Source organism: Hippoglossus stenolepis, chromosome 11 (assembly GCF_022539355.2).
Source record: "Hippoglossus stenolepis isolate QCI-W04-F060 chromosome 11, HSTE1.2, whole genome shotgun sequence".
Taxonomy (NCBI): Eukaryota; Metazoa; Chordata; class Actinopteri; order Pleuronectiformes; family Pleuronectidae; genus Hippoglossus; species Hippoglossus stenolepis.
The window spans coordinates 16,032,016-16,047,781 of record NC_061493.1 but is presented as its reverse complement, the minus strand read 5'-3'; the positions used below and the strand labels follow the sequence as shown (position 1 = coordinate 16,047,781).

The 15,766-nt window shown below is 42.2% G+C and overlaps 2 protein-coding genes across 2 annotated transcripts; both read right to left on the bottom strand.

The window, feature by feature from the left end:
- Positions 1-625: 625 nt before the first annotated feature.
- On the bottom strand, positions 626-7,084 carry ube2v2 (ubiquitin-conjugating enzyme E2 variant 2). The gene is made up of 4 exons (XM_035170791.2): positions 6,928-7,084; positions 1,922-2,070; positions 1,695-1,820; positions 626-1,513 (listed from the first exon to the last, which is right to left on the bottom strand). Exons 1-4 carry the CDS (start codon positions 6,941-6,943, stop codon positions 1,367-1,369), a joined length of 438 nt encoding a protein of 145 aa, XP_035026682.1. The 5' UTR covers positions 6,944-7,084; the 3' UTR covers positions 626-1,366.
- A 962-nt stretch (positions 7,085-8,046) lies between these two features.
- On the bottom strand, positions 8,047-15,549 carry mcm4 (minichromosome maintenance complex component 4). The gene is made up of 17 exons (XM_035171554.2): positions 15,461-15,549; positions 14,485-14,562; positions 14,203-14,361; positions 13,944-14,107; positions 13,748-13,849; positions 13,550-13,645; positions 13,209-13,304; positions 12,688-12,826; positions 12,308-12,528; positions 12,047-12,167; positions 11,405-11,664; positions 10,729-11,094; positions 10,515-10,642; positions 10,040-10,247; positions 9,705-9,933; positions 8,990-9,123; positions 8,047-8,633 (listed from the first exon to the last, which is right to left on the bottom strand). Exons 2-17 carry the CDS (start codon positions 14,546-14,548, stop codon positions 8,538-8,540), a joined length of 2,583 nt encoding a protein of 860 aa, XP_035027445.1. The 5' UTR covers positions 14,549-14,562; positions 15,461-15,549; the 3' UTR covers positions 8,047-8,537.
- Positions 15,550-15,766: the final 217 nt, after the last annotated feature.

Below are 15,766 nucleotides of genomic sequence, written 5' to 3'. Positions count from 1 at the left end.
GCCAAAAATCCCCTCAACTCTCACTGGAACAAATAAAGACGCCCTCAATTCTACAAGATTTAAAAAGTTAAATTCAATGATGCTTTTGTCACATATCATTTAAGCAGACATACTGAGCGTGTACTGACGATGGAAGACGGCACCACCTGCAGTAGATGCTCTTAAAAATACCCATTTGGTTAATTAAATGTTACTAATGATCTAACAGCTAGGAAGCAACAAAAGGCCAGTTCCTCAGAGGAAACAGTAGCCTCTGCTCTCGCTGCCATATTAGATGTACTACAGAACACTGCAGCATCTGGAGACTGGAACGAGAAGAATTAGTGCACAGCACAGCGAGGTGTGTGTGTGCGTGGACTGTCAATCAGGAGAAGTGTTCTTCTAATGAATATGCCACTGAATGAGCTGTGGTGTGAAGTATAGTAAGTGTTTTGATTCTATTATTCTAATGAGAACAAGTCCTATGCTGTATCAGATATCTGCAGCGTGGTGTCATTTCATTAACATGGGTTCCATTACCGTGGCCGACACTCCACCTAACCCCAACCTGACTTGTCAGCAGAGGCCCCCTTGTGGTTAAACAGGCTTCTGTAGCCAAGGTGTGAAATAAACTTCGACCGCTGGATTTGATTCCATTTTTCTTTTTTTTTGGCAGACAGTGATTTTTTAATTTCAGAAAATCACAAGTTCATACACCTGTCACTTTGACTGGAAGTTAAATGCAAGGGTTTCAGAACGGAACAGGCTTCAACGTCTGTTACATGTCAAAGAGCTGCAGAACAGAAACATTGGTATTGTGTCAAGTACAGATATATATATTTATATATTTATTTAAAAAAAAAAAAAAACGTTCTTACCTTGTGACACTACTTTTAGACTACAGCCACAGTTCAATGATTCTGTCATCTTGTCATATTTCAATGAACCTGCTAAATTTGACTAACAACTCCCAAAAAAAAAATGTGGCTTCTCTTCGACTAGGTTATTAGTTACAGAACATGCCATCGTACACACATCTTGCCATTTTACTTCAGTGATCAGTTGTTTGAACATAAAACTTGGGACAGCCTCTGCGTGGCACCATGCTTCCTTCTTCAAGCCCACTCAAGCCGGAACAGGTGGAACATAGACGTCGTTGTCAAAGAAACTTTATTAAAGGCAGATAACTGTGGTCGTAAAGTCTTGTTACCATTATTCAGTGCTCAACTGCAGGGACATTTTTAATGAATGAGCTACATAATTACAAAGTCCAATCTTCCTCTTGCAGACGATATTGTAGATGTGTGAAGTGAGCCTCTTGATGATTTTACACAATATTTCTAAGAGAGTAAGGTTTAAGACAGAGGGTCGACACAATCCAGTACGATTAAGTGCTGTAGGTTTGTCCTTCTGGTGGTTGTGGAAGCTTTATATTTTCTTTGGACATCATTAGACGCCTTAACTCTTGAAGAATAATTTTAATGCTATAAGAATTCTGCCATTTTGCTAATACTGGTATGCTACGTGAATCCACCTGTGAGACAAAAACAAGAGAGAGAAGACAAATGCACCACATCAGTCATCGTGACAAGACTGCTGACAGTGAGTTATTGAACGCATCACGTCTGAGCGTCACAGAACTGCGACGCAACAAAAAACAATTTCTGAAATCGACACTTGTACATAACCATGTCAGACTGAGCGATGACACTTACCGACCCGTTGGAATTATTTATCCCATTCATGCTAATTTTTGTTACAAATTTAACAACCGGGGCTGTCTCTGGGTATTTAGGTCCACATTCCACTTTCAGACTGTATATCCTGTTCTCATAACTGGTCTGAAAAACAAACAGAGAAAAAGAAAAACACATTTGTAGCATCTGTTAGCTATGAGACAGTATTCTACGACTGTGGTGGGAGGAAAATCCTCTCTGCTTACTCTTGCTGGTCCGATGATCATGCCTGTCCACCGTGTGAGAGTCATGTCTTCGTCATCCTCCAGGCCCCAGCTGACTGTGCCGTCGCCATCGCCCTTTTGTCCCTCTTCAAGCTCCTCCAACAAGCGAAAATTGCGTGGAACTTTAACTCCTGAAATTACAGACAAAGACCATGAAATATACAGATTATAAAAGATGCAGTGGTATGAAAAGTTGGTTGCAGATGACACAATATTTTTTTTGATCTTTCAGTTTTAAAAATACAAAAAGGAAAAAGGCCCAAAACCAAGCAGTTTAGGCACCTTGCATCGTCAGTACTCTCACGAGCATCACAACTTGTAAACCCCTCATTGTAGCAGCTGAGTCTTTCAATTCTTGGCCCTGTTGAGACCTGACATTAACATCCATCCTGAGAGATCCAATCACAAGTAGACAGCTCCTCTCTTCAGTTAACACCAGGTATCAGAATGTGTCTCCTGTGACCACTTCGGTTCGATCTCACTTCTCCGCTCGTACATCATTCCACAAAGACTAAATTATGTTTTTATCCGATCATGCAGATGGTTTGATGTTGTGGCAGTGGCCACAAATTAACGAATGTATGAAAAAGACTTTGGACAATGTTACCACATGGGCCTAGACCACCTCTGGATGTGGTCTGAGTGATCCGATCTAAAAAGTGTCCTGGGTGAGTTCAGACCTTAGAGAGAGCCGTTCACTTGTGATTGCATCTCTCAGGACGAATGTTAATGCCAGGTCTGCACAGGGCCCTTGTTTGGGAGGATTTTCACCCATTCTCTCCAGCAAAAGATTCTTGGACCGTCTTGCATGCACTGTTCAGATCTACAGTATCTACAATGTTTCGGTGAGGGGAGTCAGGGGGCCACAGCAAAGTGTTTAGCGCTACACCTCTAAAGTCGGAGTAAAAAAGGTTCAGATTATTATTTCTAGCATCCTGTGAGCAGTTCTCTCTCTTCCAGACCACAACTTGACCTCCACCCTCTCCATTAACTGCCATTTCTTAATTACATTGTGAACTGAGGCATCGGCCACTGAAATTACTTTACTATCTTTTTATAGCCTTTTCCTGCTTTGTGGGCATCAGTTATTTTAATTTTCAGAGTGCTAGGCGGCTCCTTAGAAGAGCCCACGGCTGCAGATTGTTGAGACAATGTTTGAGGAGTCTGAGTATTTAAAAAGCTAGGAAATTTGCAGCAGTGGATCTTTTCTAATCATGACTTAACAAACCAAATAAGGTCTGAGACGTTGGTAAAAGTGATGAGAGCCCAACCTTTTCTATAGTGCTGATTTCCATTGTTTCCCTATAAAAAATGTAATAAACTAATATTGATTAAACCATTAGTGTATTCACAGCAACAGAAGTTTTGACCAGGTGAGGCCAGACTTCGGGCCTCTGTCAGGGGATATTCTGTATAATTCTTACTGGCAACACGTCATTGAAAACATAAAACAAACAATTCACTGGCTGGACTAACAAGTAAAGTTTCCATGTGAAACTAGGCTGCAACATGTTTATCCTGGGCCTTTGTCACCATCTGTAACCCCAATTCATGCTCTATTTATGGAAAACAATGCATCTAATGATTAGGATCAAGAAGTATGTACAAGACAGGACAGGTTATACAGGAATGACAACAGATTGATGCTCTGTACGCACAAGCTACAGAATTCAGCGACGTCACATCTCCCTGCTGTGAAACTGCATCTCATTTGAGAGACATTTCCTAAAGACATCTGATGCTGCTAAATACATTGCTGCACTCTTGACAGCACTTGGGAGACAGTCATGAGATTTGGAGCCCATGGGCCTGTGCTGCAGGTTTTTAAACAAACGATCCAGTCGTCTTATGACCAATGTCGTAACACCCGAGTTGATAATAACGTCATATCAAAACTAGTCAAAGTGTTCAGCTAATGGGAAAATGTTCTTGGAGGATGGTTCAAACATTGGTATAAAACACAGCCTGACAGGCACTCCTGGTGTAAATGATGAACCACTTACAGCTCATGACTGGAGGAGTGGTGGAGGTTGAGGCGGCAGCACTTACAGTAAAAATGCTGCTATTCATAATAATGATCCAGAGAAGGAAGGGAAAAGAGTTTTTAAAGACAGAACCGTGACTGAAGCTGTGAATACACAAAACATTTTCCCTGCCACTAAAGCATTAATTTCATACATTAAATCATACTCAGACATGACTTCTTTGTGTAAAAATGTATATTTCACATCTGTTGTGCAGTGTCCGGATGAAGGATTGGTACTGAAGTGGTGTACGAGCTTCACTGTTTGCAAAAAATGACATTTGCTTAGAACTTTTTCAAGATTCCAGTTCCTCATTGACATGCAAATGCTGCTCAATTTAGCTCACAACAGCTGCTAAGTATCACTAAACTGTAATGCAGACATGCTGACAATACTAGCGCTCTAAATACACGTAAGATTAATCACCTACAATATTGAATATGTTCTCATTCCATTGAGTAATCATTAAGCCTAAAAAAAATTGGGGAAAATGTCCTCGATCTTAGAATTTAAGAAATTGTCAACATTCCAAATAAAAAATTAAATATCAGTGATCAAATGTTTCGCATTTTTGTTTAATAAATGACTTAAAAAAACTAAAATAGCTGACAATCCAAATTGTAGGTTTTGTAACAAAGTTATGAGTTACATTGTTAACAGTCTGCTATATTACAGAGAAATAAAAAGGAAACAAGCCCTTAAGAATATGGATATTACAAGATTATTCACAAAGAGCACCACAAGTTAATGACACCAGCAACAGTGCTAATGATTTTGAACGTTTTGGAATCATGCATATTTGTCCAGGCCAGCTAGCATTAGAGTGAGCGGCCATGCTAAGTGGCTAATGTTCCGTGCATGTTTCAAATGATGAGCCACGATTGAGGTTGAAGAATATCACATTTACCGATCAAGATTGCATGTCACCTTCTTGTGGTTTCTTTACCCTCTCGAAATGATACAACGCTATGGATTTCCTGTCTGACACAGCTTATGTAGTCACCAATAACTAGCTGTGTAAACGCATCCCCACTTCCTGTGGAGTTTGACTTTTTTCCCCTGGCCGATGAAAATTTGGTCGACTAAGCCTCGATCCATCGACTTAACGTTGGGTCAACCGTTTGAATGCAGCCCAAAGAAACATTATGATTCATTTTCTGTGAAACTATGAATCATTCATTCGAGTTTCAGTCGTAACAGATACTATGCGGTCAGCATACAGGCCTGTGCTCACCACACCCTACGTCATTATAGTTTATTATAGCTCACATTTAACTATTTAATGTTGTTTTTAGTGTAAAGACTAGCTTTTTATATAATTCTCTCTATATTTGATAGATATCCATGGTAATTTGCTATTATATTTATCGTTGTTTTGTTTTTGACAAATTTAAGGTGAGTTTGAACCAAATCTAAAAGAACAACTACATAAATATCTATGTTTTGTATAAAATGCACAAATACTGACCAATAAATTCCTATTAGGCTTTTTAAACTTGCGGCTGGCCTCAGAAATCTTACATCCCTTGAGTTTTAACAAGGTAGTGAAGATAAGGGGCTGTACATCATGAGAAATGAGTAATTGATATATATATATACGGTATAATCACGATCAGCTTTAGTTTGTGCCCCTTATGTATCAAGTACATTTGCTTTGTCAGTTTTCTCCGTTGTTTGTTGCCTTGTCATGTCAGATTAAGGATCCATGGGGGGGCTGATATGTAGTAATATTACTTCTAAGGCATCAGGTGTAAAGTGAAATGAGGAATTCACTTCCTGATTTCGTAAAACAGACACTCAGCTGCCCTGTGGCCCCAGTAACCATATAAACACAAAAGACCTAAACCTCGTTACGTTAACAAGGAACCAGCAGCAGGTCGCCACGAACTCCTAAGTCAGTTTCTTTTATGATTAAACCACTTCCTCATTTTGACACGTTGTCTCCAACATCCCCGTGGACGCGTGGTTCCGCTCACACGACACAAAAACAACTTCTGATCGCGTGTAACTTGTGTAGATTGAGTTTTTTCCTCTGATCCAAAGAGTTTACGTAGCAAGTTTTGAGAACCAGGCTTCTTCCTGGGCGCTTACGCAGGCCCCGACTATTTGCTGCGCGAAGCGTGCCAACTACGGTGGCTGTAGCGTTGCAGCGAATAGGGGAGCGTTCCTCCAACAACGTCAAACATGTGGCGCACGATAAAAACGCAGAGTTGAACCCTGATGCGACATTTACCGTCACAAATGTAGAGATGCTGGTATTATGTGGAAAATAACGCGTTTAGCAGGACGAGAGCAGCAGGGAAGAGAGCCTGCGATGGAACAATTCCACCACCGTCATGTTGTGCATCACAGTGGCGCCCCCCAGAATTGGATATATTATATTTATCACAGCTAGATTGCTGCATTCTAGTTGTTATTATACTACACAACACAAGTGTGTGCTCACAGTTCCGTATTTAAACCAAACGGCTTGTGCGTAGCGTAATGGACACTGCGCCGCGCCGTGTAAGAATATTCTAGCAGCTAAGTGGGCTAAGCTAGCTAGCAGCGTCTGCGCTTGTTTACAATTCTCATAAAACTAAAACCTTTCCACCATCTTAAACTGTCACGTCGCATTGTTTAGATCGTGGGGTTTTCTCTGTGACCCGTTAAATCGGGATTTGCAACCCTGCCGCTTGTTTCTAACACCGTGGGCTAATTCAGCTAACTCACGGGACGAGCTATGCACAACGCCTCGCTTTAGCTCCGTTAGCCAACACGGTAGCTCCACGACATAGACGGCTCCCGTGAAGATCGCCGCCGTGCCCAGAGGAGACATTTACGGTTAAATCACAGCTCGGAGCGACGCTGCGAACACGTCAAGTCGGGGAAAGGGACGCGCTCGCCGGGTTCAGGGCGGAGGTGGCCCCGGGTCCGGCCGCACGGCGGGTCTGGGTAGATGTTTAGTTTTGAAGGCACACCAACCTGAAAGGCCCGCCATCTTCTTCTTCAGCCGAGTCCAGAAGAAGCACACACACTCACACACACACACACCAGTGTGACATCACAGCCGGTGACACCGGCAGCAGAGCGGCGGCCCGGTTCACCTCCGCCCCGGTGGAGACACGCTGTCCCGGGCAGTGTGCTGACCGGCCAACACCGGACACATTCACCACATGTTTGTTCATATTTCATTTTAAATTGTTTTAAATAAATAATAATAAAAAAACATTCGACTGTGAAAAAGGGTTTGGACTCGTTACACAGTTCATTTATTTATCAAGTGCAAAAACAATGAATCTACAATCAACAGTAATTGTGGCACAAAGACCAATATCTATCTATCTATTCATCCATCCATCGCTCTATCTATCTATCTATTCATCCATCCATCGCTCTATCTATCTATCTATTCATCCATCCATCTATCTATCTATCCCTCCTTTAAGTTCAGATCACTGATGTAAATATGAACATTATGTTTCAGATGAGATAAACACGATACATGATGAAAACAAAACAGTAAATATTGTACTTTCTACTCCTACAGCTGTAATTAAGATTTTGTTGACAAATATAAGGATCAGCTTATAGAACTCATTGCTAAAGAACGAACCACCTAATCACTTTGTTTTGTGACCTAAAAAGAATAAATGGTTGTATGGATTTAACCATTTATTGCTAAAATCATGTACAAAAACCATTTTATACATAACATTACAGTCAATGGAAAGAGCGAGGAAAGAGGGTTATGTTACAAGACTCAAAGGCCTTACAGACGCCCTGTGTGGTTTATTCATTACAAACTCTTGCTTTTCGTCCATATCTCTCATTTAGACTCAAAAGCTTCCAAAGACACTAAACATATTCGGCTAAATTCAAGGGAATGTGTTTAAAATGAGTCGTCTAGAATATTTATTTACATGCAATGAGAAGTTGCAGCCATAAAAATATAAAGTAATTCTTCAACAGAATAAAGTATATTCCACATAACGTTTTGTACAACACCACTACCTAAAAGAAAGTTGTTTATTTTAACAAGTTTTAAGCAAAAGGAAAATGGAATTTAAATCCACACACTGGAAAAAGAACTTCCCAAGCACCTTGAGTGAGCAACATTTTATTTTCTCTATTAACAAATGGTCAATGCAAGCTACAAGTCAAAGCTGGAAATAGTCAAGAACTGAACTTTAGTATTTAGAAATCTGATACAAACACAAAATAGCTTCAAGCTTTATCACATCACAAGAACAAAAGAGAAACTCAGTGATAATGTACAAGTTTGAAGAAAAGAGCTTTTTACCGTCAGAGCACAAAACATCAAGAGCATCACTTGAAAACAATAGAAATGAAAGCATGTTTAAATATGAGCTCTATTTATTGTGAGGCTGTTTTTATTTTGATCCCTTTTTTTTATTTGAATGACTCATGTGGTGAATCACGTCCCCAAAATCCAGGATATTTAAACATTAAACATGCCCAGAAAACACAGTGCTTCAATTATACAGACTTTTTTTTTTTTTACAGCACAAGAAAAGAGGTCGACACGGGACAGGATTTAAAATTAAGGACTGTACATAATTGCAGGTTGCGTCTCAGGCGAGGAGACGAACCGTCTTTCCAGTAACCGTCAAGTAATCCTCGTCAGCCAGCGCCCGGAGCGCCTCGTCGAACATCTCCTTCGTGATCGCCTGAAAACAAAGCCAAGGAGTCATGACAGGAAGTGGTGGCGTTGTTCATGGAAACGGAAAATGTCTAAAATATTCGCCTAAAGCTAAAATTACAAATGCTCTCATGGCTTTTTCTTTTCTTGGAGTGAATTTACTTTGACTACCAACATTGTCGAGTAATTATGGACAATTTTAAATATCTCTATTTAAAAATTGTTTTCATCTTTGCTTGAAATTACATTTTTATTTTCAGTGTACCTCTGTAAAACTGTTAGCGCATATCTAATGAATTATTAGTTTATTAATGTCACGTAAAACAAACTGTTATGGCTCCAGATTTCTCTCGGCAGTAACAAAAAAGCAGAATAAATATTTACCGTTTCCGACTGTCCTCTGAGGTCATCCAGCAGCTGCTGGTATTTTATGGCCGGCATCTTTCCCTTGGCCTGGATCACTTTCTTTAGAGCATGGGCAACTTCCTCCCTACGCTTGCGGGCGGTGGCGCTCATACCTGTGAACAGAAATCAACATTATGAAATATACCTCCTCAGATCGGTAGATCCAGACTAGAGCTGGAGAATGAGACGATCAATCTGGTAATACATTTGTTTTTTATCGTTAGAGTAACTTTTAAACAACTGTCAGACATTTAATGGTTTCAGCCTTTGCACTGTCAGAGGTTGTAGCTTTTTCCTTTTTATAATAAATACCATATTTTGGGGTTTTGAACTTTCTTTTGAACAAAGACATTTTAAAATGTCATTTAGGACTTTGGCTATTTCCTTTTTTTCTTCTCATTTTATTGTTTAACAGATTAAATGATTGAACACATTCAGTGTCAGCTTTAATTCCAACATAAGGAAACAGTCCTGAGCGATAAATTGATTTACAAGAAAACTACCCTTTTATGGTTGTGAGTCATCAGAGTATGAAAAACCATATAAATGATTTGATATTTATCATTTTGCATTTTATCCGAGCCCGAGTTCAGGTACCATATTACAAGCCTGCGTTTACAAATAGTTGCTACAATTCAAAGTGCATCACAGCAGTGAGTTAAAAACATTCTCCAGGCCTCTCCACCTTACGAACCTGTTGTGAGAATAGAGATGTCAACAAAGCCTGTCCTGGGGTCTGTGGCTGACTGTTTGAGGGCCTCGCGGTGGAGCCGCTTGGCCTCCTCCACGTCGATCGTCTCCACCTTCTCAGAGAGGCGCACCTTAGCGTGGGCCTCTGCCAGCCGGATCAGGGACTCCAGCTGTCGGGGGTAGGCGGACACCATTCCGCGACCGCTGCCTATCTTCCTCATGTCCACGTACGCCTGTGGACCAACACGCACAAGGTCATCACAGGTTCTCAAAACAAATCTGTCTGGAAATGTTCAACATCACGTTCAGAGATTGTAGAACTGGGTAGAATGAACAAACCTCAATGAGGGCCTGGCCGGCTTCTTCACTCAGTCTTGGATGGATGTTGGTTCGTGCATATGCGATGTAGTCCTTCAACACGGCCATGTCCAGGTACTCCTCCTCGATCTGCTCCTCGCTCTGGTAGTACAGCGACACCAGGTGGTGGGCCAGCCTGCGGTCGTACGCCTCGTCTTGAGGGTCCAGCATCAAGAAAATAAGATCGAATCTGGTGGAGCACGAGAACTTTACTTTAAAAACCAATAATGTGAGAATAAATCATGAAGATCTGATGAAAAAGAACTTTAGGCTGGATGTTGGACAGTCATATCTGAGAAACTATTTTCTCAAACAGTTTTTATTCAGCATCATATGCAGGTAACAAGTGTTTCTAAGTAAAACAGTTATAAAACCAAAGGATGCTCAAAATATCCTACAAAACATTCACTGGTTTGTAATTATAATTTACTGATTTGCCCTGACAGACAATATTCACCTGGACAGCAGCGTGTGCGGCAGCTGGATATTCTCGATGGTCGTCTTCTTCGGGTTCCACTGAGATTCAACCGGGTTGGCGGCGGCCAACACAGCGGTGCGGGCGTTCAGCTGGCAAATGATTCCAGCCTGAGGAGACATGGTTCACATGTTGGATCTTTCGGTCTCATATGTTCCTGGTTTTTCGGCACATGTATGAAATGAATCACATGTACCTTGGCAATGGAGAGGGTCTGCTGCTCCATGACCTCGTGCAGCACCGAGCGAGTGCTGTCACTCATCTTGTCGAACTCGTCGATGCAGCAGATGCCGTTGTCGCTCAGCACCAGAGCTCCTGTCTGCAGGACCAGCTGCCGGGTCTCCGGGTCCTTCATCACGTAGGCGGTGAGACCCACGGCGCTGGAGCCCTTTCCTGACGTGTACTGGCCGCGGGGCACCAGGTGGTGGACGTACTGCAGCAGCTGGGACTTGCTGGTGCCAGGGTCTCCGCAGAGCAGGATGTTCACATCCGCACGGAAGTGGCCGCGGCCGGTCTGACTGAAGTCCTTACAGGTGCCGCCGAAGAGCTGCAGCAAGATGCCCTGGAAGGAACGGAAGAGTTATCAATTTTTTGTGCACATTAGTTTCCGTCAAATTCTCGATAAAGTGCTGGATTAGATGCATATTAAAATTTGTCCAGAGCCCTGAAACTAACACACCCACATAAATAGAGCAGTTAAACTTCACCCATTGTTTCCTGCTGCAATATATCAAAAATAGTTTGTCTATAAAAATACATGTTGGCCATTGAATCCATTCACCAGGCATTGTCATGTGTGAGACAGTTTGTGTTACGTGGCCCTTGTAGAATTCCACGCTCATATTCTGTCCTGCATCCGTTTACACACAAACCTTTTTGATGTCCTCGTGCTCGTAGATACTCGGCGCGAGTGCAGAAGAGAGGCGCTCGTAGACGTCCGGCTTGGCCGCCAGCTCCTTCAGCGTCTGCACTCGGACTTCGGTGAAGAGCTTCTGGTCGGTCTCATCGTTCAAACCGTGGAGACGCTTCTCGTCCGTCTTGCGGAAGTGGATGGCGTCTATGTGGGTCTTGTACACGGACTTCACGTTGCTCTGGCGTGGGTGCACGCGCATGGGGACGGCTCTGTAGACACCTGCAGGGACATTTGAGAAACTGTTCAGTGATCGTTTAACAGCTGTACTCATGAGTTTAGTGCTGAAATGATTGACTATCAATAACTTGTGACAGATTATAGAGGGAGAGAATCTCAAATATGAGAATTGATATAATCATCTATAGGTCCGACAAATTAGAATATGATATTTAGTAGAAATAACTCAAATGACACGCAAATATTCTAATAATTATAAATCTATTGTTTTGTCATTTCTTTCAAAAAGGAAATATTCTATGCTAGAGGACTTTCTGATTTCGAATATTTAATGTTTTTGGGGGGTTTTAAAAGCAGGTTGACGAATAAAAAAACCAATCTGAAAACATCTATTAAAAATTCAGATAAATAGATGAGATCTTACCAGTGATGTTTATTCGGTCTCCTGGCTGCACTTTGTCCACCAGGTCGTTATGAGCATAGATAATAGTTGTGTGTGGAGTCTGACCGGCCGGCATGTCTTCAGGAGACTCCTGAATTTTGATCTGTTGCAACAGAAGATCAATAAATGAACAGATGTCGTCATCTCAGCGGCGACATGTCACCAATCACCACCTCACATATTGTGAGCTGAGGTGTTACTGACTGTTTAGCAATCTGCCCCTCAACCCCACCCAAGTCTCACCATCTGTTTGTCTGAAAAGGCGGAGCGGTTGTGAACGAGCGCCAGGCTGTGGGTGGTGTTGCAGTTCCGACACACAGCCGGCTCAGCGATGCGCCCGCGATCCACCTCCACGCGGGTGCTGAAGGCGCACACCTGGCACTGGAAGAAAGCCTCCTGCATCTCGGGGATGAGCTGCGAGGTGCGGATCACCATGCCGCTGATGGTGATTAGCTGATCGATGTCTGCGGAGGCAAAGCATACGGCGACACAGAAGCTTTAGTCGGAAGCCGATACCTCACATTTTATCAAAACAAGGGCGAATCTTCACAAATATCCCACACTAAATATGGGATGAATATCTTGCCCTCATACGTGTGATCCACATTAACGTATGCACACACCTTCTGGGTTCAGGCTCCGCATGTTCCTGGTTTTCAGAGCGTTGTAGGGGCGAACCTGGATCTGGTATTCCAAAATGGAGTCTGGGAAACGCTCAAAGAAAAGTTCGTTGACGGCCATGTCGAAGGTGGGAATGACTTCCTGCAGGGGAAACAAATTACTTGGTTATTAATGTCAATATGTCAAACTGCCACGTATGTAACAATAAATACAATTTTATAAAAGATCAGAAAACATCCTGTAGATTAAGTGTGACACCAATATTCTAGTCAATTCCCACTGCATTTGCAACTGAAAACTATAATTCATTTACCATAAGATATTGATCTATGGTCTATTTAAGAAATCGATAGGATGTCTGTTTCTATTCAGTTTAACTTACAGGTGGAAATACAGATGGATCCCTTTAGGAATGTACAAGAAATTCATATAGACTTTTTACAGCAAAATTGCATCGAAACTGTAAAACTTGAATCTTAATACACATGAGAATAACGTGTGGTTATAAAACAAGGGACTTTACCTGTGGGTAACAGATGAGCTGCCTGTAAAGTTCTGTATCAAAGGACTGCACATGTAGACTATTCACATTCAGCACCGGATCTCCAACAACACTGATCTGTGGGAGAGAAAAATATCAACTATTAAAATGAACTAAAATGAGATTTGTTGCAATATTACGATTTGAAAAAAGAACTAATGCAGCACAAACTCTATTTACCCTCATTTCCTTTGAGCTCATTCACTGTTCAAAAGTGACCAAAAAGTAGCTCAAATAAAATAAATGACCTGATTTAAACCAGTGTTTTGACTGGTGGTATCGTTACTACTCCATAATAACACCAACACGGAGTCTTACACTACCTCTTCCAGCTTCTGCATGTACAACGGCTCGTTCAGATCCAGGCCAGCGTTCTCGTCCTCAGTGGAAGTCTGGTCGATGAACCTCTGCAGGAACCTCTGGAAGCAAAACGGCACAAAAACATGCAAACGTCAGCTCCAATGGATTCGGAGCAGGAAAAGTGTTATAAAAAAAGATTTAATGTGCGATTATGTTCATACCTGAAACTTGTCCTTGCAGACTGCCACGTTGACGTCAGTCCCCCAGATCACCAGTCTCTGGCCGGCGTTTGGTTCGGTGGCGACTGCACCATCAGTACTCGGCTAGAAACAGTTTTCAAACATTATTTTTTTAATCATGGTTTATAAGAATATAATGATAATAATCAATGAACTAAATCTCGACTCCTCCACTGACCGGCTCAGACTGGAGATCAACCTGTGGAGCCTTCCTGACCGACCCCAGGTCAGGACGCTGCCGGGCCGGGGTGCCGCGCACTCCGCTGCGAGGGGTCCCTTCCACCCTGGAGCTGGGGGTCCCGTACATGAGGGGAGAGCTCATGTCCACTTCATTGGGTAAGACTGTTAGGAGAGAGACAGTTAAAACACCTCTGATCCTCTAGTGGATAATGATAACACGATGCACATTAAGCCACACTGGGCACGGTCTCACGTACCTGATGGTCGTGGGCTGGAGAACAGGGAAGTGTCCAGAGGTGCAGAGGGACTGAGCAGGTCAGTGGCCGGGGAGGTGGGCATCGGCATCAGGTCCCCGGTGGAGGAGTCCTGACCCCGGCGCCTCTGAGAGGGAGGCGAGATGGGGCCCTCGCTCGTGGCTGAGGATACACGGAACACGAGAAGAGAAATTAACAATAGTACAAGAGACCTCATTTAAATATTAAAACCATCTCAGAATCTTTCAGCAGGAGGTTTTAATTCATTTGAACCTATGAACTTACGTGTGGAGGGGTTGGTGCTCCTTCCACGCTTGCGGCCTCCAGGAGTCGACATTGGGGAAGACATTGTTGCTGCAGAATCTAAAGATCAAATGGATTCAAATTAAATGACCTGCAGGGGCAGATAAACTACATTTTCTCAACTACTGTTCTAAACCTATCATCTGGATTTCCTACACCTGTCGTCTGAGTTTAAACTACAGGCCTGTTGTGTTTATTTATTCTACTGGGTTGGCAGCGAGGACACCAGGCTCATATCTAATATCATTCAGTCATCAAGGGTTTGAATGTTCGAGCAAATCCACTGAAATTATGAACCATTGTTTGTTGACATACTGTTGAACTGACAATCCTACTCTTCCTGTTTTATTCACAGATTTAATGCACATGACGAGTAGATTGAAAGAGCTGGGCTGATATTTGATCATTTACCTGCTAAATGAAATGTACAAACATGTCTTTAAGTGGATATGAAATCTGTTAGGATTGATAATATTCACATGACACCAGACTGCAGTGTTTCTAATGATAGGAATCATTCACGGTTAATGAATAAATGTTAAAGTGCAAATCAAGGCCTTTGTCCATCTTCTATTATGACAAACTTTGCAGCTTCAATGTTTTGGTGATTGGCTTTAATAAATCAATATTCAGTTCTTCAAAATAAAAGTAAACTGCAATTATGAGACTCATGTGTCCTGCCTCCACTTCCACTTCGTTAAAACTGTGTCTTTGTGAGTTTCATAGAAAACCTTGGGTCGGTTCACGTCAGAACTTCTCCACCATTTGACATGAGGCCGCAGAAACAATGAGTTGAAATCTACTTCCACTGATTTGACGCTTTAAACCGAGCAGGCAAACAAATCTGAATGTTGATGTCAAATCCCTGAGACGAGTTCAAGCAGCGACGCTTTGATTCAACCACCATTGTTCCCAGTTTGATGATAAACCAGTTAAATTACACTCAGCCTTTTCTTACCTCTTCTTGTGTTCGCGTCCGTGTGCTGCAGATCTGGCGCGAAACTGCGAGTGACGTAATTTTCGCGGGGAACTTTGGACCAATGGGAGGCCGGGACGGTGCGTTTCCTGCCAGGCGACTCGTTCACTTCAGAGAGGGAGGGGGGGGGTCAGATGACTTTCTACTAATGCGACTTCAATTAAACATAATGAGGAGTCTCCATAAATATATAAAGTACTATAAATACAACTATATAACTATACATGTTTCTCCATTTGTTAATAAAAATACATTGTGTGTTTCCTGTGTGTGATCTTATACGCATTT